The sequence below is a fragment of the Thalia democratica genome, chromosome 1 (genome assembly GCF_965202585.1).
Source record: "Thalia democratica chromosome 1, ktThaDemo2.hap1.1, whole genome shotgun sequence".
In the NCBI taxonomy this organism is placed as follows: domain Eukaryota; kingdom Metazoa; phylum Chordata; class Thaliacea; order Salpida; family Salpidae; genus Thalia; species Thalia democratica.
The window spans coordinates 56,152,449-56,174,958 of record NC_139165.1 but is presented as its reverse complement, the minus strand read 5'-3'; the positions used below and the strand labels follow the sequence as shown (position 1 = coordinate 56,174,958).

Sequence of the window (22,510 nt, the reverse complement as noted above, 5' to 3'; positions counted from 1 at the left end):
CAGGGTAGTTGTTGATTTTTACGTTACGATTTCTTTGACCATAGTAGTCATTTGAGCGGAAATCATAGACTTGACCAGCATGTCTTTGGTTTTTAACATGTAGAAAGTTAAAACCTTTATTTGATTAGACCTATAACCACTGTAACTTATAGTTTTAGCTGCTTCTTTTGTGCGCTATTGATGAGCATCACAAATATTTCTGCAGCGGCGTTTAAAATTGCTGACATCTAAACTAAGAATTTCTCTTATTTTTCCTTTTAAGTGGTCAGAAGTAAGGTAAATGTATAAAAAAATTTCAGGGTATCACTGTCTCTCATTTCAGCTTCTAATTTTTTTATTTCAAGTTCTAAAGAGCCTGGCCATTTAAAGTGTTGAAATCAGGTTTGGGCAAAAAAACTCTCCCTAGATGGCCATCTCTGTTTGACAAATAATCTATCAGACTTTGGTAGTCTCTCTTTTCATAGTCAACTGAAGTATAATAATTTCTGACGTCCCTATGTGGCCAGATTGAAGTGAGAACCTAGTACTTTACTTGTTGGTCAAATATTTTAAGACTTCGGCACATATCTTCAAAATAACTTATCTCTTGGGTTACCATCAATATCTATTTTTATAATGGATTCAAGTTCTAAAATTCTATTTTTGACCATAAACTTTTTTTTTACTATGCCTAGGTTATAAGGAAATAAGACTTTTAGAAAAACCAAGTGCACAATTGAAACTTTTATTTAATGTTTGTTCCCTATACCTATCGTTGTAGGATGTATCTCCCGCATGTAATAACAAATTCTGTTGCATAGTAATTTCATAACTAGAGTTACCTAACATCTCTAACTCAATCTGCTGAGTTTTCTTGTTCATGGTTGCCAGTATGTTTTTCTTTTGTTGCAACTGTAACTCTTGCAAACGCTTTTATTGAATCAAGATTTTAATTTCAACCCTCTGTTGCTCTTGCTCAAATGTGAATTCTGAATGACTTGTGGGTACAGTATATTTATAACTGGGACTACCCTCAAAAATATTTTGATTATACTGTCCCTTTTTGTCATTCTGATTAAATTGGACCCTATGGGTTTTATTTTTAGTATTACACCCTATATTTATATTTTTACAATTTTTATCTATGATATTGTGAGTATTTAAATCTGAGGTTGTTAATTTATAGGTATTATCTATGTCATTCTGACTAGGATGTGACCCCAAAGTATTAGTTTTAATATTATATTTCATTACCTGGTGGTTTTCCTGGGATAGTTTTACCTGGTGGTTTTCCTGGGATAATCTAACTTTTATCAGACTCTAACTCACCTAACTGTTTAGAAGATTGGTGGTTTTCACCGAAAAGGACGCCATTATGAGCTATGGATGTTGGTGGGCCAACATCCAAAGTCTCAGTTGGGTCTGGTCGACTTTCTGTGAGTATATTGTCAACCTGACCTTTTTGCAGGCGGGGTGACTTTCTAGCACGCTTATGCTTAGGACCCGCTGCAGGCAGCTTTTCATTTATATTACTTAGGTTAGACATAATTATTGTAAAATACTTTTGTGCTAACTTATAACTTATCAGTGAATTTTATCTATCAATACTTAAAGCTATTCTAGACTACTTTATATAATCAGACAAGACAGTTTGGGTGATGTATCTATTATACAAAAGAACCACAAAGTTCACTTTTGCTTAGTAGTTCGTTTCTTTTTTATATATATTCACAAGTAGTTTAGTTAGTAATGTTTTTAATACATAAATTCTATCTACCTTTTCTTTTTGACTTTTTAGTTTTTTTGTTTAAAATCTATTTTTATAAACAAAAAACTACTTATTCTACACCTTTATTATTATTTTACCTTAAAAAGTTTATGTGTTAAGTTTTTAAATGTTTTTCATAAAATTGTTGGCTAAGGCATTTTAAATTTCAGTTAGTGTTAAAGTAAATAATTATGTAACTTTACTTTGCATTTTACTTTTGGTACTAAATCATTTTTAATGAAAAAAAATTGTAAATTTAACTAAAAGTTCCTAAAAATTTATAGTACACTTTAAATTTTTTAACATTTATAAGTAGTTTTAATGCATTTAAGCAGATAGTTTTGCAAAAACCTTTTATTTACCTATTTGAAACGGAAACAAGCTAAATCTGGTTTTTTTTATTATGAAAGTCATTGTATTATCGAAATTTACAATGTTTTGTACTTGTAAACTCTTTAAGTTGTAGAAAAAAGTTTAATTTGCTCTGTTTTTCAAATAAAATGTAAATACTTCTTTTCGGATTTAACTTTTTAACGAAAAAAAGATAAAATTTATTAGTTAAATTTTTTTTTACCTTTGTTTTTTTTTTAATTTAAGTAGAATAGAAAAAACTTAATTTAACTTTTAAGGTACGGCAAAATACGAAACTAGCTTGGAAGTCCGTTTAGCTCCTCAAATTTTGTCATCGGAGCCCCACATTAAAGCACATTCAGGTGATAATGTTAATATTCCTTGTATAGCTATTGGTATACCCGATCCTGTTATAGTATGGAGGAAAGAAGCAAAAGAAGTATTTAATGTAGAAGACTATTCAATAACTAAAAAAGATGGAACGCTACAGTTTCCTGCTATAACGGTTTTTTTTAAGCATAATATAAGTATTACCTATATTTTAATCAACTGAAAGCTCATAATTTTTTAAACTTAAAAAATGTCTAACTTATAAAATGATTTCATTGAACTCTTTTTAAGCTATTAGTTTAGAAATATTTAAATTTTTGTTCTTAGATGTTATTGACTTTGATGTAAAATATGAATAACAATATATTTTATTTAATGTACTGAATTTTTTCCTTCAGATAATCTTGTGTACATAGATTTTTTTTCATCACACACAGCTGAAACTTTAATTCCTATAACTGTAAATGAATATATCTAGTTTAAACTTTAATTAACTCTAACTATTTAGCTATATTAAACTATTTGTTTTGTACGGTAGCACAGTAAACTAGGATTAGAGTAAATTAAGACTAAATCTACTTACAACTAGTGTCAGTTGTTAGTAAAATGAGCGTAACTATTTTAAAAACACTTTTATTGATAAGTAAGTTAGAAAGAAAGAAAAAAGTATGCTTTTTAGATTATTCTTTTATCATTGACTTTATATTTTTATAAAACAGATCCTGATTTTAATTTTTAATGCTTAATTGCTAAACATGTTTTTTTCTTCTTACTAAATTGATTTTGATATATGCAAACTGTTTTTTACAACAATTTTTACCTATTTCGTTCTTATGTATTCTTTAATTTAAGTATATCAATATCAAAATGCTTTTTTTCTCCTCTAAATTAGAATACTATTCTTAAGTTGCTTTTGTAAATTTTAGATTTAATTTTGAAAAATTAAGCTTAATTACGCTTTACTTTAAACATTTTATTTAGAAACTAAGCTTGGAAATAATATCTTTGTAAAAGCAAACGAAACGGTATAAAATTAGTTTTTTAAGTACTTAACTTTCTATTAATTGTGTTACAACAAGTAAAACTATTTTAAACCAAGTTTTTTGTTAAAGATTTTTATTTTACTATTTTATATACTTTACTTTTATTTAGTATATATAAAAAATTTGCAAAATAAAAACTTTGAGCAGCATGTATTTTTTAAAACAGCACTTACTGTTTCATATATAAGATGTCTTACGCTCTAAAACGATAAGTTTTAATACTTTTTGATTATATGAGTTAAGTTTATTCTAAGTTTTATTTGTCAACTTACTGATGTTGGTACGAATCGAGAAGAGCTTGTCTACAACCAATTATATCCAAAGTCGTCTTAACGCTTATATTTTATTATTTTAGCATAAGTAAACAACATAATAACATATAATAAGTTTTAGTTAGTTCTAAACAGCACTTTTTTTTTAAGATAAGTAAATTTATATTAATATTCAGCCAGAAAATGCAGGCATGTACACTTGTATTGCCCAAAACGTCGCAGGTGTTGACTCAACTGATGTACTTGTAGAAGTTTATACTATTCCTCGATTGTTAGAAGAACTGCCTCCGAAAATTATAATTATGGCTGGAAATGTTAGTAGTTGCTTTAAGTTATAATGACAGTATGCAATTTCTGCAAATAAATAATTTTTTACTGCGTTAAGTAATATTAGTTTATTTAAAATTAAAACTTTTAAAAATCAGTTTTTTTTTTCCTAATGAAAAACTAGGACTTTTAATCTTTACTTAACAAAAATAAAACTTTATTGTTTATGTTATCTTAATTACATGTTATTTACAACTTAAAGTCTACAGTAAGTAGAAATTGCTATGAAATTGCGTTTACTGAAAATTTATATATGATCTTGCCATACAGTTTGTATCAATACAATCACTACATTTATTAAATATAACAGACTCTCACAATACCAGTACATGTAGCTGGTTACCCACTACCTGTAATAACATGGACAATGAACAACACTGTATTGGATAGTGAAGAAGGAACACTTCAGATCCCTGTAGTAACTTTTGATGATGATGGTAATGGTTTTGTTTTAAAACATTTTTTTTAATTTCAATCATAACATTCTAACTTCTTTTATTGATTATAATAAAATAATATAATCTTATACAATTATATAAATACTAGCTCACCTAAAAATACTTTTAAAAATTAAAATATAGTCTAACTTTTAACAATAAAAAAAAGATAAAAATCTGTTATATTAAACCTATTTTTTTATCAAAAGACTACATAAAATAATAGGGTTTGAATTTGTAGGAATTTACACGATGGAGGCAAAGAATTACGCTGGTGTTATTAATAGACAGATCAATTTGGTGGTTCAGTCTCCCCCTAAAATTGAAATCCGTGGTCCGTCAAGGATAGTCATTAGCGAGAGAGAATCATTTCAAATGTCAGTTACAGTGACTGGAGTTCCTAAACCTGTTATATCATGGTCACGTGATAATTTAAAGGTATTTCTTTTTTTTTTAAGCATAAAGTAAAAAATTGCTTCATTTACCTTTCGGTCAAAAATATTATTACAAAATTTTGAAATTAGTAAAACACATCCATAAAACTAAACCTAAATAACATATATACCACAATATAGCAACTACTGAAATTTATGCGTTTATAATACTTAATATGTTTGTTTTATCGTCAAAAAAACAGGTTGACACATTGGATAGTCGCATAAATATGCTACAAGACGGAAGCTTAAATGTTGATGATTCAGTTCAACTTGACGCAGGTCATTATGTAGTTGAAGCCCAAAATGCTGTCGGAAGAACAACTGCTGAATTTGAAGTAAACTTTGTAGCTTATTTTAAAACGACATTTAATAACTTAAGTTTCAAAATTTAAAGCATTTTATGCTTTAAAATAGAATCATAGTAGTAATAAAAATATTAAAAACTTAACACTTTTTTTTTATCTATCAATAACAACTAGACTGGATACAGCTTTACTAATTAGATTAGTTTAACAATATTTTTTCTATATATGTTAACCTGAAATGCAAAATTAAAAACATAAAATATAAAAAACAGGTAGTAGTATATGTTGCTCCAACAATTACAAACGGACCGGAAGACCGCCACGTAAAGAATGGTGAAAGAATAAGTCTTTATTGCTCTGCTACTGGGTTTCCAACTCCAACTATTACATGGAGGTACCAAAACACTCTAATTAGCGGAGGAAGAATTTCTCTGACAAGTTTTCCTGGAGAAAGTTTGTAAGTTGCTTTAAAAATAAACAAAAACATACTATGATAAAAAAATAGTAAGCTTAATATTTTATATTTGATTATCTTTATAACCTAAATAATATAATATTTTCAAACTAAGAAAGATAGTTTGAAATCGTTTCATTTTTTAAGCTTGACTTTTAAAATTTTAAAGCTAATATTTTAAGTTATCAGGACTTTAACACACTGCATTTTACAAAACGTCATACTTTTTAATAGACTGGAAGTACAACAAGCAAGAACAGAAGACTCTGGTATGTACATGTGTGAGGCATCTAATGAAGCAGGCAAGCGAATGGCAGTTGCTTTCGTCACTGTTGACCAGCCACCTGAGTTCATCGATGATACCAGAAATCCTAAAACAATCAGTAGAGTCGGAGACAATGCTCTTTTACACTGCCTCGTTAAGGCTGACCCTAAACCAAAAATTACTTGGACAAAAGATGGAAAAGTTTTATTTTTGAATAATTTTAGAATATAGTTTTTTAAACTTCGTACTGAATGAAAATTTTTAAGTGTTTCTTCAACATAATGATCTTTAAAACTTTTTTTTGCTCTAGGATTTGTCGGCATTAGAAAGCAACCGTGTCGTGTTGTATTCAAATGGAACTTTAAAGGTACTCGAAACAGTGCAAAGCGACGCTGGTGATTACACATGTATAGCGTCTAACGACATTGGGAGCGTTAGTTTTAACTTTTTAAACTCAAAAGCATATTTAACAAGTAACATATGATTAATTAGCAGTTTCCTAATTTTTTTTTTTTTGCTTCTGTAACTGTCTGTGACAGGAATTAATAACTACAATTGCAAAACCTAATGCTAATAGAAATAGTTCATTAATTTAACTTATAAAATTTACAGCATTTTTTTTTTGAGAATAAATTTTATTAATTAATAAAAATATAGAACATTTTACTTTTGAAAAGTTAAAATACTACATAAATTAGTTGTCCTAAAATTTTTTGAAAGATAACTTTATATTTTTCAATAAAGGTAATTTTAATATGAATTAAAAAGTTTTTTTTTTAATAATACTAACTTTTTTTTTTAATTTGAACATATCATAATTTTTTTATAATTGGGAGTTCTTAAACTTATATCATATTTTTTATTTATTTTTTTTTTACTACATAACATTGTTAAGTTATTTGTAAATAATAATTTTCACAAATTTATCCATTTCTAAAAAGTTATGTTTACAGATTTTCTGTCTATTCTATACAGTAAAATTATTACTGTGTTTTTATTTTCGAATTTTTAGACCAAACATAAATCTTTTTATTATAGTTTTTAAATAAAAACGATTAAGTTGATGTAAACAATATTTTAGTTGCTAGTTTTAATAAAGTTTGTTTTTACACAATAGATTTTAAAATAAACCTTATTAGTAACCCAGTTCTAATAAGTTAAAACTTGTTGTTAGATCTGTACCACACAACCAGCTAAAACTTAGAAGAACTGTGTTGTTAAAGTGCCAAAGAGAAACGTTATAAACCTTAACAAATTAAGTACTCAAGAATTTAGTGTTTAATTATAAGTACTATTTATTATTCTTTTATACTTAAGTTAATATAATACTACAGGCTGAGCGTGTTTTTACATTAACACTGCAAATGCCTCCCCAATGGATTATCAGACCTACTGATGTAACATTAGATGCTGGTGAAACCATTGTTTTAAATTGCAAAGCAGAAGGTGTACCAACCCCTGCCATCAGTTAGTTAATTTAAAACAGTTTTAACTTTACAGAACTGAGTAGTCTAAATGGTAAAAAACTTCTAAAATTAGTTTTTAGATATATTTTTTAAAACCTCAAGTACTTAGTTGTTTTAGAACGAAATATTTGTTAAATTTTACAGTTTGGTTCAAGGGAACCAATCCTGTTGAAGAAGATGACCGAATAACATTACTACGTAACAACTCACTTCGTGTGGTAGCTAGTCGCCTTGACGATACAAACTCATATTTTTGTATTGTCAGCAACTTCTTAGGCGCTCTTAACCAAGAAGCAAGAGTTGTAGTAATGGTATTTAGTTTTATTTAATTAACTGATTTAATACACAGTATTTTTATGAAAGAACTGTTGTTAATGCGTAGAAAGATTACTTTAAGTCAAGTCTGCTGTTAGTAGAATTTAACTTAACCTTAGTTTATTTTTCTTATTGTCATATTTGTGCTAAATAACTGGACTTATGTTTTAACTCTTAGGTTAACGGTGGATTTACAGAGTGGTCGACATGGGGATCTTGCTCAACATCTTGTGGTGACGGAGTTCAAGGTCGGATCCGGTTTTGCACAAATCCATCACCTGCTAATGGGGGAATCCCTTGTCCTAACGAGTTTGTTGAAGAAAAAGAATGTGACCAAGTCCAATGTCCGAGTAAGTATTTAAAACAATTATTGAACTGTTATATTAGTCAAAAATTGTTTTACTAAAACATTTGTATTTATAGTAACAAATTATACAGTATCCTTTCTTTATTACACTAACACATGTTTCTGTGTTTTAACGGATTAACACACTTCAACGGAGCTATGAAATCAAGAAGTACATAACTTGATTTCATAGCTCCGTTGAAGTGAACTTGTTTCGCTAGGATCTTTTGTTGACAAAGGCTTAAATTTATATTTTTGAATATTTGTGATTTTAAAACCTAGTAAACTACTTAACAAATGTATAAAAATAATAAAAATAAATATCACCAACTCCTAAACTTTACTGATACTTTCAAAAGGTTTTATTTATTCTTAAACTTTCAAAAGTTTTCCTAAGTGTTGCTTAATTTCTACTTTAAATTTTTCAGAGGTTGTCGCTTCGCATTTTTTCATGTTTTAATTAGTATACTTTTAACTAAAAGGTAATGACATTTTAAATTTATTTTGTGTATTTTTAAAGTTTACTAAACTACATACTTCATTCTTTTCAAAACTTTAACCTAACTTAAACACTTTGTAATTTAAAACTTATTATTCAAACATCTCGGTAGTTTTTATTGTAGCTCATAAATTTATCAATGTTAATCTTTTTAGTTTGTATTTTTTAAGTTTACATAAGGTTTGATTACACTAATTCGATCATCAGACCACAAGCTTTGATAGAGTGAGACCGGATTTGTTCTTATTAGAAATCATTTATTAGTTACAACCGAAAAACGTAAAGTCATCGATTTACTAAGGATTTAAAATGATAAATCATGAGGCAACCGTTTGCTGGTGTTGATTAGTGACGTCAGCATTGTCTTTTGTCGTGCAACGTTTAATACATTGTCCACTAAGCAAGACAGCTGGTACAATCGTATTGAACACGATCAACGAAAACATCGGCGAAAGTCTACAAAGCCTAATCATGGACTTTCGTATTGTGGTCTGATGATCGAGTTGGTATGGTCAAACCTTATGTTAACTTGAGATTGTTTCACGGCATACGAAAGTCAAGGCTTAGGCCCTGTAGACTTTCACCGATGTTTTAGTTTATCGTTTTTTAAGTTTATGAACATAAGGAAAAATATTAAAAACTGAGTTTACAAGTTTTTGTGTTACTTTTTAAAAAAAATTACCGATGTTTCTTTAATAAACATTACTATGTAAATAAGTTACAGTTAGTAGAAAAGCTAAAGTCTTATACGATTTTTAAGCTTTATTAATTCTAAAATCTTCCAGAAAACCATATAAAGTAAACGATTTCACAGAATTTTTTTTATAAAAAATCTACAGTTAAATGAAAAATTACTACTACAAAAAATGTTTTTGTATGTTAATATACTTTAAAAAAACATATCTTGATTTAATATTTTAAAACTAAAATAAAATAAATAATTTTATAGGATGATTTAAAATACACGTTTTAATTTAATCATTTACTTTTATTTGAGCTAGTACTTAAAACTACGAAAGTGAATTAAAACTTTTGTAAGTTCAATATGAATATTTCAAACTTTTTTTGTAATTAGTTTTTCTTTTCAAATCGTTTTAAACTTTACTTTCTTTTAGTAAATGGAAATTGGGGCACATGGAAAGATTGGGAAAGTTGTTCAGTATCCTGTGGTAAGGGAATAAGAAGTAGAACTAGAAGTTGTAACGACCCTCCAGCTCAGTTTAATGGACTAGCTTGTGAAGGAGAAGCAATTGAACGTGAACATTGTAACCGTCAAACTTGTTCAGGTAATAACATTTTTCTTTTTGATACGCCTAGCTTATGATTGTTAGTTTTTACCAATCAATTTACTCTGAGATTTTTCAAAAGTTGTTACTGAAACAAAACTTAAATAAATAAGTAAATGACGATAGTTGTATATCTTTATTTATTTAAATTTATGGTATAAACTAAACAATAAATTAATAAGTTATAAACTGAAATTTATATGCTTAAAGTCATCCTCAGACTATTGTTTGGTTTATATCATAAGTATACATTGCTGTATTTTATCTTTGAAGTATGGAACACTACAAACCAGATTAGAATAAAACAATTTAATATATTTCTATTCATTTGTATTAAGTTGATGGAAACTGGTCTTCGTGGGGGTCATGGCTACCTTGTGCTGCAACATGTGGTGAATCTACTCAAATAAAGAAAAGAACATGTTCTGATCCGGAACCTTCCGGAGGAGGAGCTACTTGTCCTGGTGTAGGAGTTTCATCAAGATCATGTAATCTAAGAGATTGTCCAGGTAGAGTTCTTTGTGTGGTTGTTTTTCCAATTGTGTTTTTTTTTTGAGCTTTTAAACTTTATAGATCTAATTGTTTGTTTCTTTATAGTATTTTAAATGTTTAAATATTATAAAGTCAACGGAAACTGGGCTTTGTGGAGTTCATGGGGAATATGCAGCGCTTCTTGTGGAGGAGGAATGCGTAGTAGAGTGCGAAGTTGCTCTGATCCTGCTCCACAAAATGGAGGAAGATTATGTGTTGGGTCGAGTGAGCAAATTGATAATTGCAACACTGATCCTTGTCCAAGTAAGTATTCCTCTAGAAACTACTGTTACCAAAACATTGTATGTTTGTTTTCAAAATAAATTATATAATAGTATATAAAAAAATTTGTTGACACTCAAACATTATCGTTTTTTAAATTGAAATTATAATTTACGTTTAATTATAAAAATTTTTAGTCAACGGTAATTGGGGAGAATGGGGAGAATGGAAAGAGTGTTCCCGTACTTGTGGAGGAGGCCAAATGCATAGATACCGAGCTTGTACGAGTCCACCACCAAGATATGGAGGAAGATTTTGTACAGGAAGTGATGCCGAAGTCAAAGGATGTGGATTACAACCATGCCCAAGTTTTACATGACTGATTAAAAATAATTGACATTTAAACTGTTTTTTGTTAGGTAACAATAAACCTATAAATTAAGCTTAACTTCATTAAAAATGAACAAACAAGAAAGCAATTTTTACTGTAGTAAAATAAAACAAAATAAAAGCTTATTCATTAGCTATTCTTATAATATGCACTTTTCTTTTTAATTTAAGTCGATGGAAACTGGTCAGACTGGACACAATGGAGCTCCTGTAGCAAGACTTGTGGATCGGGGAGTCAAACTAGACAGAGATATTGTAACCAACCAAAAGCTGAAAATGGTGGTAAACCTTGTGCTGGTGATAAAACACAATCACAAAAGTGCACTAAAACTGTTTGTGAAGGTATATATATACCTGTAATAAAATATTTTGACTGTTTCATTTAGGATTTTTGAAAAATTCTGTATGGTTAGTTTTTATATCAACACATGAATCAAATATTCGGTGGTAAAACAATATATATATATATATATATTTACAATTTTTTAAATTACGTTTTAAAGTACTTTGAAATATAGAAGAGCCAAGCTCTGCAGTTGGAGTTTTGTTTGGAATTATCAACGATATCAAATTTGGAGGTTCACCTATTTATGCAAATGTTAGTAAATCAGATGATGGGTATGTTGACTTTCAAGCTAGGATTGAAAACATTCCACCAACTGTCGGTTAGCTAAACAGCTAATTAAAATTTTCAACAAATAACTAGATATTAGAAATTTTCCTGTTTAATTTTTTTGATAATTATTCTAAAAGAAACGCATCTTTAAAAAGTTTCATTCAAAAAAAGTTTAAACTTGTACGTTTGATGTTTAGGAGCATACCTAAAAAGCCAGGTTTCAGTATTGAGCCCAATTTATTGGACTGTTGCTAAAGAAGTTGACGGAGCTTACAACGGATATTCGCTAACGAAAGGAAACTTTATGAGAAAAATAATGGTGTGTTTATGTATTAAATAGCTACTTATATAAATATAAAAATATTATTATAGCTTTCAATTAAACATTGTTTGATCAAAATAACTTAAGTGCAAGTATTTAATTGCCTAAAATTTTATTTTTACAAAACTGCTTCGAATATTTTAACTAACACCATGCTTAATAAAGATTTGTTAACGTCAAGCTCTATGCACACAAATTCAGTTTAATTATTAGATATTTTTAGTTTATTCCAGCCAAGTCAATATATTATTATTATGTTTATAATGTTCTATAGTGTTAATAAGGTTTTATTAAAATATAAATATATATCCTCCTTAAAAAACATTTTTTGATTACTAACTTAGCAAGTTTACTAACCTTCACGTATAACAAAATGGAAAATTGTGGTCTTTTTTTAAATGATATAGCGATATTTTTTAAATAATGATAGTGTAAAGTAATCTTATAAAGATTAACAGTTTCTATCCAAACATGTTTACAAGCTGCTTTAATTTTTTATTTGATTCTTTACACACTGCTATACTTATTAAAAATTCTTTTTTAGATTGGCTGATGTTTAACAAACGAACAAATACTTATAGGTGGAGTTTCCTGCCGGTGAGATAGTACGAATGAAGCATGAATGCCAAGGTCTAGATGCTAATGGAAAACTGATAATGAACAGTTATCTAGAAGGATACGTTCCTGAGGTTGACCTTGACACACAGATAGACATAAAGGTACATATGTAACTATTTAAAAAAAAATTAATTAATAAGTAAATATACTTTTCAAACAACACGCATATTTTCGAATATTTTCTTATAGGATTACACAGAAGATTATATACAAACCAGTCCTGGATCGTTGTACGCATTTTCTGACCGACTAATTTCTTTGGACAATTTTATAATGCCATACACTTGGAACCACACTATTTCGTACAACGAATCTTACGGAAATGTATTTTATAAACATACTAAACTATTAATTTATTTTTTGTTTATATACAAAACTTTCTACAAAATTAATTTTAATTAGTAATCATTCATATGTTAGTTAGAATGAAATCTAAATGGTGTTTTTTTTTTTTGAAAAGGCTGTTATGTAAAAGTTTTACTACAATTTTAGATGCCGTTTTTAGTTGAAACACTTTCTGCGCAAAACATCGAGGTGAAGTATGACTACAGACTACGACATTTGGTATTTAGTCTTCAAGTTACAATTTCACCTGGAGAATACAGTGACACTTGCCCATACGGCTTTGCCTTAGATAAAACAGGAAAACACTGTAGCGGTAATTTGAAAACATATAGTAGCAAAACTTAAAAAAGTTTATCAAATAAAGTTTCATAAAAACAATGTAAATTTTTAAAGTTATTTTTAGTTTATAAATAACATAAAGTTGGCTGTTCAAAATAATACCTCATAAAAAAAATTATTTAAATCTAGTATAATTTTTTTTAAAAACAATAGTTTGTTTAAATTATATGTTTTAAAATACTTTTAAATAACTTATGACTGAAGTTAAAAAAACTCAACTTTATTTTAACAAGTATTGGAACATAAGTGACCAGTAATTATACAATAAGATATACAAGACACACAATTTCAATAAAACTAGATATATTTCAAAAAATTCTCGTCAGTAGAGTACAAAACTAACAAGAGATAAGATTTTATAAACATATATAGTAACCAAGTAATCATAAAGTAATCAAGAGATTAATAAAAGACTAAAGCAATTAGTAACAGTTAAAATCATTTAAGTTACTTACGTTATAATTAATCTACAGTAAAACTAAACATAAATAAAATGTTTATATGATGAAGTATTACGAAAATAAAGAAACAGTATAGTCAAAATTATTTTGCTTGCATAAAACAAGTTTCCTTAACAAAATACAAATAGCTTCTAAGTTAATCAAACCGAAAACGTTACCACAAGTTTTAATAACTTTAAATCTATTTAGATTATAACTGTTTACACATGTTTAATTGTTAACCAAATGTTCCGCAATCGATGAACGTTTAGATGCATTTAAAACCTTGAGCGGTATATCATCTTTCTTTTCTGAAAAGCAAAAATTCTCTACACTCTTTGTACATGCTCTTTTATCCTATTCAAAAGAAGTCTTGTTGTTAATTCAATATAGCTTGCTTAACAACAGCAGCTGTATTGGTAAATTACCATATTTTAGTTTATATGTCTTATAAAAGAAAATTAGACAATTGATAAGAAATACTTATTATGCAGCAAACCTTAGAATCGTCTTTACCTCTAAAACACTATTAACACTAGGTGGTAAGGATCCAATATCAACGTTAAACAAAAGTATGGTAATTTACCAATACAGCTGCTGTTGTAAAGCAAGCTATATTGGATTAACAACTAGACATTCAAGAAAAAGGATAAAAGAGCATGTATCAAAGAGTGTAGAGAATGCTTTTCAGATAAAAAAGATGGTGTACCGGTCAAGGTTTTAAATGTATCTAAACGTTCATCGATTGCGGAACATTTGGTTAACAATTCAACATGTGCAAACAGTTATAATCTAAATATATTTCAAACTATCAAAACTTTAAGTGATGTTTACGATTTGATTAAATTAGAAGCTATTTGTATTTTGTTAAGGAAACTTGTTTTATGTCAGCAAAATAATTTTGACTATTCTGTTTCTTTATTTTCGTAATACTTTATAAGTGTTGTTTTCTTTTTTTTATGTTTAGTTTTACTGTAGATTAATTATAACGTAACTAAACTTAAATTATTTTAATTGTTACTAATTTCTTTTGTCTTTTATTAATCTCTAGATTACTTTATAATTACTTGGTTACTATATAGGTTTGTAAAATATTATCTCTTGTTAATTTTGTACTCTACTGACGAGAATTTCTTGAAATATATCTAGTTTCATTGAAGTTGTGTATCTTTTATATCCTACTGTACAATATTTTAAACTTTAGTTTGTTTTTTATGTAATAAAAATACTCTGAACTACTTTAACAATTTATCATGAGGTTTCACTTAAAACTTTGTTTGTAAATATATACAGACTTTTATTTGTAATCAAGAATGGAAAAAGATATATCTGTTTCAACTAATTAGATTTTAGTATAAAGCATACATTTTAAAGAATTTAATTTTTTGTATTATATATTTTAATTTTTTTTTTAGTTTTTAAATGTTGTTTATCTTTAGATGAGGACGAATGTACTACGTATGGACCTTGTTCTCACATTTGTGTTAACGTTCCTGGCTCTTTTGTATGTCACTGTCCACCTGGATACATTATAAGTACAGATGGAAGAAGCTGTGATGGTTTAATTTAAAATATGACATATTTTAGTTAATTTTACTTTTTTTTTTTTTGTTTGTTTTTCAATACTAAAATGATTTTTAAAGTTACTTGTTTTTTTACTGCATTAAATATCATATAATCACAGTGGGCCCACTACTAGAAGTAAGAAGTAATTCATTATCGAAATTTTCTTTGAAAATTTGTTGGCATAAAGCCAAGATACTTATAGTTTAAAGCTACAAAATTTATTTCTTTTAATTAATGTTTAACTTTTTTTTTTCTAAACCGCAAGAAATTTTGCATATGCTTAACTAAAATATTTGTTTCAGACGTCGACGAATGTGAAACCGAAGAATATGTATGCGATCCTACGTACGAATGCCTCAATACATTAGGATCTTACAAGTGCGTCATCTCGTGTGATGTTGGTATGAAAAGATCTGAAGATGACAATACCTGCCTAGGTTTTTTTTAAATTTATAGTTTCAAATGATAACTTTTTTTTAATGTAACGTAAACTGTAACTACTCTATTTAAGCTTAAGTTTAAAGAATAAAAACTGCTTTAATCTTATTAAACTCGTTTTTTAGTTAAGTCATTTTTATTCTAGTTGTTTTTATAAGAGATTTAAGACTGTTATTTTTTATTTTAATTATGCTGTAATAATAAGTTTTGAATAAATTTTGTATCATTGCAATTGTATATTCACCGTTAAAAATACTGAAATATATCTGTATAAAATATATTTTTTATTTGTTTATATCGTATGTTTTCAACATTCAAATAATAACCTTAGCAGTTTATTTCTAAATTCAATAAGTGAGTTCATAATCAGTGTTCAACTGTAAGAAGCTTACTTTAAAACTCCTTACTTACATTGTTTTTACTCTGATTCTGATATAAAACTTAGACAGTATTAGTTATGCTTAACAAAGTAGAATGTTTCTAAAATAAATTAGTCGAATATGTTTTATAACAAACACAACTTTAAAAACAAAAAAAAACTTATCTCTTACTTATTAACTAATTCAAACTTTTTTAATCAGACGAATACTTTTTTTAGTATTTTTTATAAATTTTGTGAAAGTGATTCTGCCTTTAAATAACGCAACTAAAAATTTAAGATAGCTTTAACAAATTTTACTAATTTAAAATAATTTTTAATTACTGTTAATCACAAATTTAGTGGTGGTTGAAACTGACTTATACATCTCAAAGTATTTTATTTCTGGATGTGTATTTGTATTCCTACTTTAAAACGTTTTAACACCATAGTAGAAGCATAACTTTAAGCTTTCGAATACTGTTGAAAACTTATATATACTATTTGTAAAAATATTTCTACTATAAATATTCATAAAGTTTTTGATTTATAAAACTTTTAGACATTGATGAGTGTACCGAATCTAGTGAGCGAGTTTGTGATCATACTTGCACGAACACAGTTGGTTCTTATAGATGCGATTGTCGACATGGATATAAAAAACTATACAAAGGAAAATGCAAAGGTTTTAATCATCAACTAAAATTTAAAAATAAATAATAATACTTTTTTATAAATTCAAAGTGGGTCAGCTACTATAAATATTAAGTTTTTTTTCATTTTCGATTTTTCTTTGAAAATTGGTGATCAGAAAGGCATAGTTCTAATGAAAAAAGAGCTTCAAACAAAATTTAGAAACTCCGTTTATAACTTACTTATTCAAATATACAACGTCGTTTGAAGAGTTTTTACTATAAACGAATTCGGACGTCTTTTAACTGAGAAAATCATTCGTGAAAGAATAAACCATCCAAAAAATAACTTAGAAGAACAATCTTTTATTTTCATAGTTTTAAAAACATATATTTAAGTTCTGATTACCAATTTAATTTTTTAGTTTAATCGAAATTTCTCTGTAATTTTTGTAAAAAAATCAATTAAAATTATGTATTTGTTAAACTATTCGGTCTTAAGCCTGTTAAACCTTCGAAATTTCTGAAAAAACTGCGCACATTGACCGTACAAATTTAAATACTTAAAATATTTTGGATTACTTATACTCTAATAATACTAATAAAAAACTTATGTGTGGCTTTTTGATAAAATATTTTTTTTTTTTCATTCAAGTACAATGACATTTTAAAAATACTCACTTCTTTTTATATTGTTACGTGATAAGCTAAGTAGAAATTGTTTTATTAGACATACAAACTTAATATAAAAAAACAAGCTAAAATAAACATCAACAAACTCATATACACAAAAATAGCTAATTATTGAGTTTAATTTGCCTTCATTTTAAGTTTAAGATAAACCTCTTTTCAAATAGAAAAAACGTTTAAAACATAAATATTTAATAATTCTACTCCTTTATATCTGATAACTTTTGTTCTAAAAGATTATTTTCTTTTTTATCTTAAAAAACACGTAGTACATTACTGTGCTGCATAGAATTTTTTTTTAATACTTTAAAGCAATCAATTTTTTACAAAATAAAAAATCTTATTTCCAGTTCAGCGCAATTCGGGTCCACTGTGATGCTGTGACCATTAATATATTGAATATGATTTTTTTTTATGTCTAAACAATGTTTATTTTATTTAGATATAAATGAATGTAGAAGAAATGTTTGTAGAAATGATCAGAGATGTAAAAATACTAGAGGAGGCTACCGTTGCATTGACGAATGCCCAAGAGGTTTAGTGAAGAACAATATAGGAAAATGTGAAGGTATATTTTATTTTTAACAATACCAGCATAAAACATAGTTATAAAAATATAGAGGATAAATGTTTTTAAACACTATTAATTTCAAATATATTAAAACAAGCTTTAACAAATACTTATACATTTTTAAGTAATTTTTATCTGCTTTTTCTTTAACTTAAAAAAACACAGATATAGATGAGTGTGATTCGAGACACAAATGTGGAAATGGAATGATTTGTGAAAATACACATGGTGGTTATAACTGTGTTTGTCCACCAGGTTTTAAACAATCAGAAACTGATAACACTTGTGCTGGTGAGCTTGTTTTATAACTTTGATGAAATATTTCAATTTCTTACATCATAGACATAAACAATTTTATCGTTTCATATAAAAATTTAAGGTATTTAGTTATTGTTAAATTCGACTTCATTAGGAAAGTATCTTAATATCATTTTTTAAAAACTTTTTCAATCTGTAAACTAAAATTTTTTGAGTGTAGAGTGTAAGTCTATCATTGAAGTCTCTTTTATGATTAAGTATTAGTCAGTTTTTCCTATCAAGTTAAACAAAACTACTTGTATAAGACATTAACGAGTGCTTACTTAAACCACCACCTTGTGAGTTTGCGTGCAACAACACACAAGGAAGCTACAGATGTATCTGTCCAGTTGGCTACCGCGTATCTAGAAATGGCAGAAATTGTAGAGGTAAGTGAAAAATAAAAAAATTAATAGAAAATATATTTCTGAGTTTAAAATAATTCAAACTAATGTTTAAAGCTATTTGTTTTATGCAAAACACTATTTTTAGTTTCTAGATTTGAATATTTATAGTAACTAGCAAAAAAATAATTTTTATTATAGATAAATAACAATAAGATTTTTTTAAACTAACTAGATAGAAAATAAAATTTGAAGAAGCAGAGTTTTTAGTTTATGTGTTACTCAACTTAATGCAAAATATCGTCTTTTGAAGAACTAATTTTCTGTATTGTCTTTCGACAAATAAGATTAATTTGGTTACCAAGTAGCCTTAGAATATAAAACTTTTATAAAGAATTGTTTGATATAAAATAATTAAGCATTAAAAATATTTATATTTAGGATTTTTAGTTTTTTAAAACAAACTGCACTGTTTTTCTAAAAAAATATATAAATTTAAAAGATTTTCAATGTCCTTGGTTATTATACATTTAAAGAACTATTAGGAAACCAAAGCCAACTGATACCTCTGTAACAAAGTCATTTCAATTAAAACAGTTTTGTTGATACAATTGAATTAAATAACACAACATTAAATTAACATTAAAAAGTTGTTATTTTTTATTTTTGTATAAAATTTAATCAATTATTTTCAGTGCAAGATCATCAGCTAAAATTTCTATGCTTTTTAAGAATTTTTGAGAATTAAAAGTATTAAAAGCTGTTTGTGCTAAAAAATTAAATTTTTTGTTTGAGACGCGATCCACTATGTATAAAAAGTTAAACATCTTTATGCTAATATATCTACCAATAAGTCGATAGTTTTTTTTTTATTGTGTTTAGGCTTTCAATTACAGTGAAAATTAAATATGATTAAAAATTTACGCTCTTGTCGATCTAAGTCACCACGTAATTTGTATTTTTAGACGTAAATGAGTGTAGAAACGGAATGAGATGTCCAAAAAACAAAATGTGCTTTAATCTAAGAGGAAGTGCAACTTGTATAGATACTCCTTGTCCTCCATCATACGAAAGGGCAGAGGGAGGGTTAGTTAGTTTAAATATAATACAGTTATTCATATTAATTTTTTTTTTTATCTATGATTAAGAAACATTTTATAGTGTAGTTTATAGTGCAAAAACAATGTTATTAAAAATATAACATAAAAGAATCATAAATCAAATGTTTATGTTGTAAAATATATAACTTTTACACCATTCAAATAAAGAATTTAAACACAGACATTGTGTAAAAAGATGCACCGAAGGTCATTGTGAAACAAAGTATGCAATAGAATACAAAACTATAGCACTTCCATATGGAATCGCCCCTTTCCAAGACTTAGTCAGATTAAGTGTTTACACTGACGATGAAGAACTACATATGAATACAAGGTAGTTTTTTAATCGTTTACATGATATTTTTATTTTTATTAACCGTTCTAATAAACAATAATTTAGTTTTCACTTTTACCTGGCTCTTTTACATAGATCTCTAAAACATATACTTATTAGGTTTGCAGTTCGTAATACTTATGGTGGACCTTTCAACATTCGAAACCATCGCCACAAGGGAGTGCTGTTTACTACAGCAGGTGAATTACAAAAATCTAGAACGTATCATATCGAAGCGCAAGCGACCAGCTATTCTGTAGATAACACTAAAGTCGAATATTTTACCAAATTCATAATTTACATTAATGTAGGACAGTATGAGTTTTAAAAATATGTTTTTTTTCGTTTGCCATTCGTTTTTACCGTAACAAAATATTAAGTACTAAGCCTCAATGTAACTATTTTGTAATGTTTGCTCAAAGATTTATTAGTTTGCTTATTTTTTAAGTAACAAGTTTAAGACGGTTTAATTATCATTAAAATTTTATTTATAAGCTAAAAACACTAGTTAATTGAATAGAAAGGCTTAATTTCAACACAAAACTTTATTTTTGTTTAAGTTTATGTAACCTTTCGTGTCTTCAATTTCAACCAAATATAACTCGTAATGTTTGATACTTAAATTCCTTTTGCATACATTTTTGTACCAAAACTTTTCTGGGCTCTCTGGGTATTTTGACCCAAATCTATTTATTTTTTAGAATTTATGTTAATCTAACTCTATTGCCTTTTTTGTAATTTTGTGTACTTTTGACTTCATTATGTTTATGAATATTAAAATTTTATGATATACTAATACCTATATATTTATTATACCCGACAGATTAGTAGATAAAAAAGTGTATTCTAAAAACACATACAGTATTTATTTAGTTTTGTGTTGTTTATTCTACACATTTGAAGTTTACTTATGTTTAAATTTAATACATATATGTTGAAATTAAATTGTGTAGTATAAGTATAAACTTTGTAAATTAAAATTGTATCCTTGAATACTTCTGATTTAACAATGTAACAACAATCAATAAACAATTTTTGCTAAAATACTAGAAATTATGTTTTACAATTCAAGAAATTATGTTTTACAATTCAAGAAAGTATGTTTTAAAAACAGTGAATTCAGTTCAACATAAAGCATTGCCTTACTAAAACAATAACTTTATGATTATTAGAAACTTCTATTTAACTCAAAACAAACACACATGAAAAAATATAAATATCACTTTTGACATAGTCTTATCACACTCAGTATAATTAAATTTGAGTTTTTTTTTTTGTTTTCTCAACAAAGTTTAAGTATCAAGGTATCAAAGCGAAATTATTCGGTCTATAGAAAATTAAGTATATGTTCCATCAATCCTATCTTTCAAAAGAAAAATTTTGCAAAACTGAACTATATTTAAATGATAACTTATTAAGAAGTAATTGTACTAATATTTTTATTATTGCAACGTTTGAATGTGTTTATATTAGACTTTTCATAGTAGAAGATGAAGTTATTGACGCTGTGATCTTATTTTCATCTCCAAAGCGACCCTAAAGTCAATGTGTTTGCATTTTAATACACAAACAAGCCTATAGCCGATGGAAATAACCAAGTTTGTAGGCTATGCTTGAAAGAAGCTACTGCCCTTGTTTACGCATTAAACCAAGAGAATTGTTTAAATAAATATCGTAATATATCGTATTGCCGACAAAAAAAATAAACTAATCTTTAAGTTTAATAAATGATATTTGTTTAACTTAAAGTTAATTTATTTAAGTAGACTTTAGTTGTTAGTTTGGAACAAAGTTAGAATTTTTCATAAAACACGCCATGGACAAAACTCAAGATTACGTCATAATTTTTTTTGTTAATTCCTGTATTTTACATTTGAGCAGTAATTTATGATTTATTTAGCTAATGATTGTAGCAAAAAGCTACGTAAAAAAACTTTTATTTTATCTTAAGTCGCATTTTAAAATAGACTATTTTAAAACCCTTCCAAACAGGCTCAGTAAAAATTGATTAAGTTAAAAAAATTGAATTCAAAAATATTATATGTATTTACAAAAGGATTGTCATTTAAAGATCGCTACATAAAACATAAGTACAGTTTTTAAATTGGCAACGCTACAACTTTATCGCAATACATATAGGAACTTAGAAATGATAAATCTAACTTTAAAATTTCTTGGGAAATATTACGAAAAAAAAATGCAGTTTAAAAAATGAATGTAAATTATGCAACGCGAAAAAAAAAAGAAATTTTAAACCTTAAAAAATCAGAATCTTTAAACAAAAAGAATGAATTACAAAGTGGCTGTTTCCATTACCTAAAACAATTTATTTTAAAACTGTGTTGACAATGGTTACATGACAATTCAAATTCCGTCTACTCAAATTCTTAAAAAAATGTTTAAGATACCATATCTCAAAAAGTATTATATGTTTGAAAAAATTAAAATTATTTGTTTTGGTATTATTAATTTCTACA

At 26.9% G+C, this 22,510-nt stretch overlaps 1 protein-coding gene across 1 annotated transcript in view; it reads left to right on the top strand.

Moving 5' to 3' along the window:
* Window positions 1-20,829, top strand: part of LOC145848737 (hemicentin-1-like) — a 71,708-nt gene extending 50,879 nt beyond the window's left edge. Inside the window, exons 77-106 of the mRNA XM_082954038.1 lie at window positions 2,377-2,603; window positions 3,920-4,057; window positions 4,381-4,507; window positions 4,749-4,945; window positions 5,145-5,279; window positions 5,522-5,706; window positions 5,938-6,169; window positions 6,279-6,401; window positions 7,303-7,435; window positions 7,579-7,745; window positions 7,928-8,099; window positions 9,710-9,880; window positions 10,219-10,389; window positions 10,505-10,675; window positions 10,831-11,001; window positions 11,195-11,365; window positions 11,542-11,688; window positions 11,837-11,958; window positions 12,543-12,680; window positions 12,769-12,903; window positions 13,072-13,237; window positions 15,143-15,262; window positions 15,572-15,706; window positions 16,628-16,750; window positions 17,830-17,955; window positions 18,124-18,249; window positions 18,522-18,644; window positions 19,565-19,685; window positions 19,881-20,033; window positions 20,154-20,829. Coding sequence (XP_082810164.1) covers window positions 2,377-2,603; window positions 3,920-4,057; window positions 4,381-4,507; window positions 4,749-4,945; window positions 5,145-5,279; window positions 5,522-5,706; window positions 5,938-6,169; window positions 6,279-6,401; window positions 7,303-7,435; window positions 7,579-7,745; window positions 7,928-8,099; window positions 9,710-9,880; window positions 10,219-10,389; window positions 10,505-10,675; window positions 10,831-11,001; window positions 11,195-11,365; window positions 11,542-11,688; window positions 11,837-11,958; window positions 12,543-12,680; window positions 12,769-12,903; window positions 13,072-13,237; window positions 15,143-15,262; window positions 15,572-15,706; window positions 16,628-16,750; window positions 17,830-17,955; window positions 18,124-18,249; window positions 18,522-18,644; window positions 19,565-19,685; window positions 19,881-20,033; window positions 20,154-20,361 — 4,634 coding nt within the window. The 3' untranslated portion in view covers window positions 20,362-20,829. The remainder of the gene's footprint in view (window positions 1-2,376; window positions 2,604-3,919; window positions 4,058-4,380; window positions 4,508-4,748; window positions 4,946-5,144; window positions 5,280-5,521; window positions 5,707-5,937; window positions 6,170-6,278; window positions 6,402-7,302; window positions 7,436-7,578; window positions 7,746-7,927; window positions 8,100-9,709; window positions 9,881-10,218; window positions 10,390-10,504; window positions 10,676-10,830; window positions 11,002-11,194; window positions 11,366-11,541; window positions 11,689-11,836; window positions 11,959-12,542; window positions 12,681-12,768; window positions 12,904-13,071; window positions 13,238-15,142; window positions 15,263-15,571; window positions 15,707-16,627; window positions 16,751-17,829; window positions 17,956-18,123; window positions 18,250-18,521; window positions 18,645-19,564; window positions 19,686-19,880; window positions 20,034-20,153) is intronic.
* The last annotated feature ends 1,681 nt before the right edge of the window (window positions 20,830-22,510 follow it).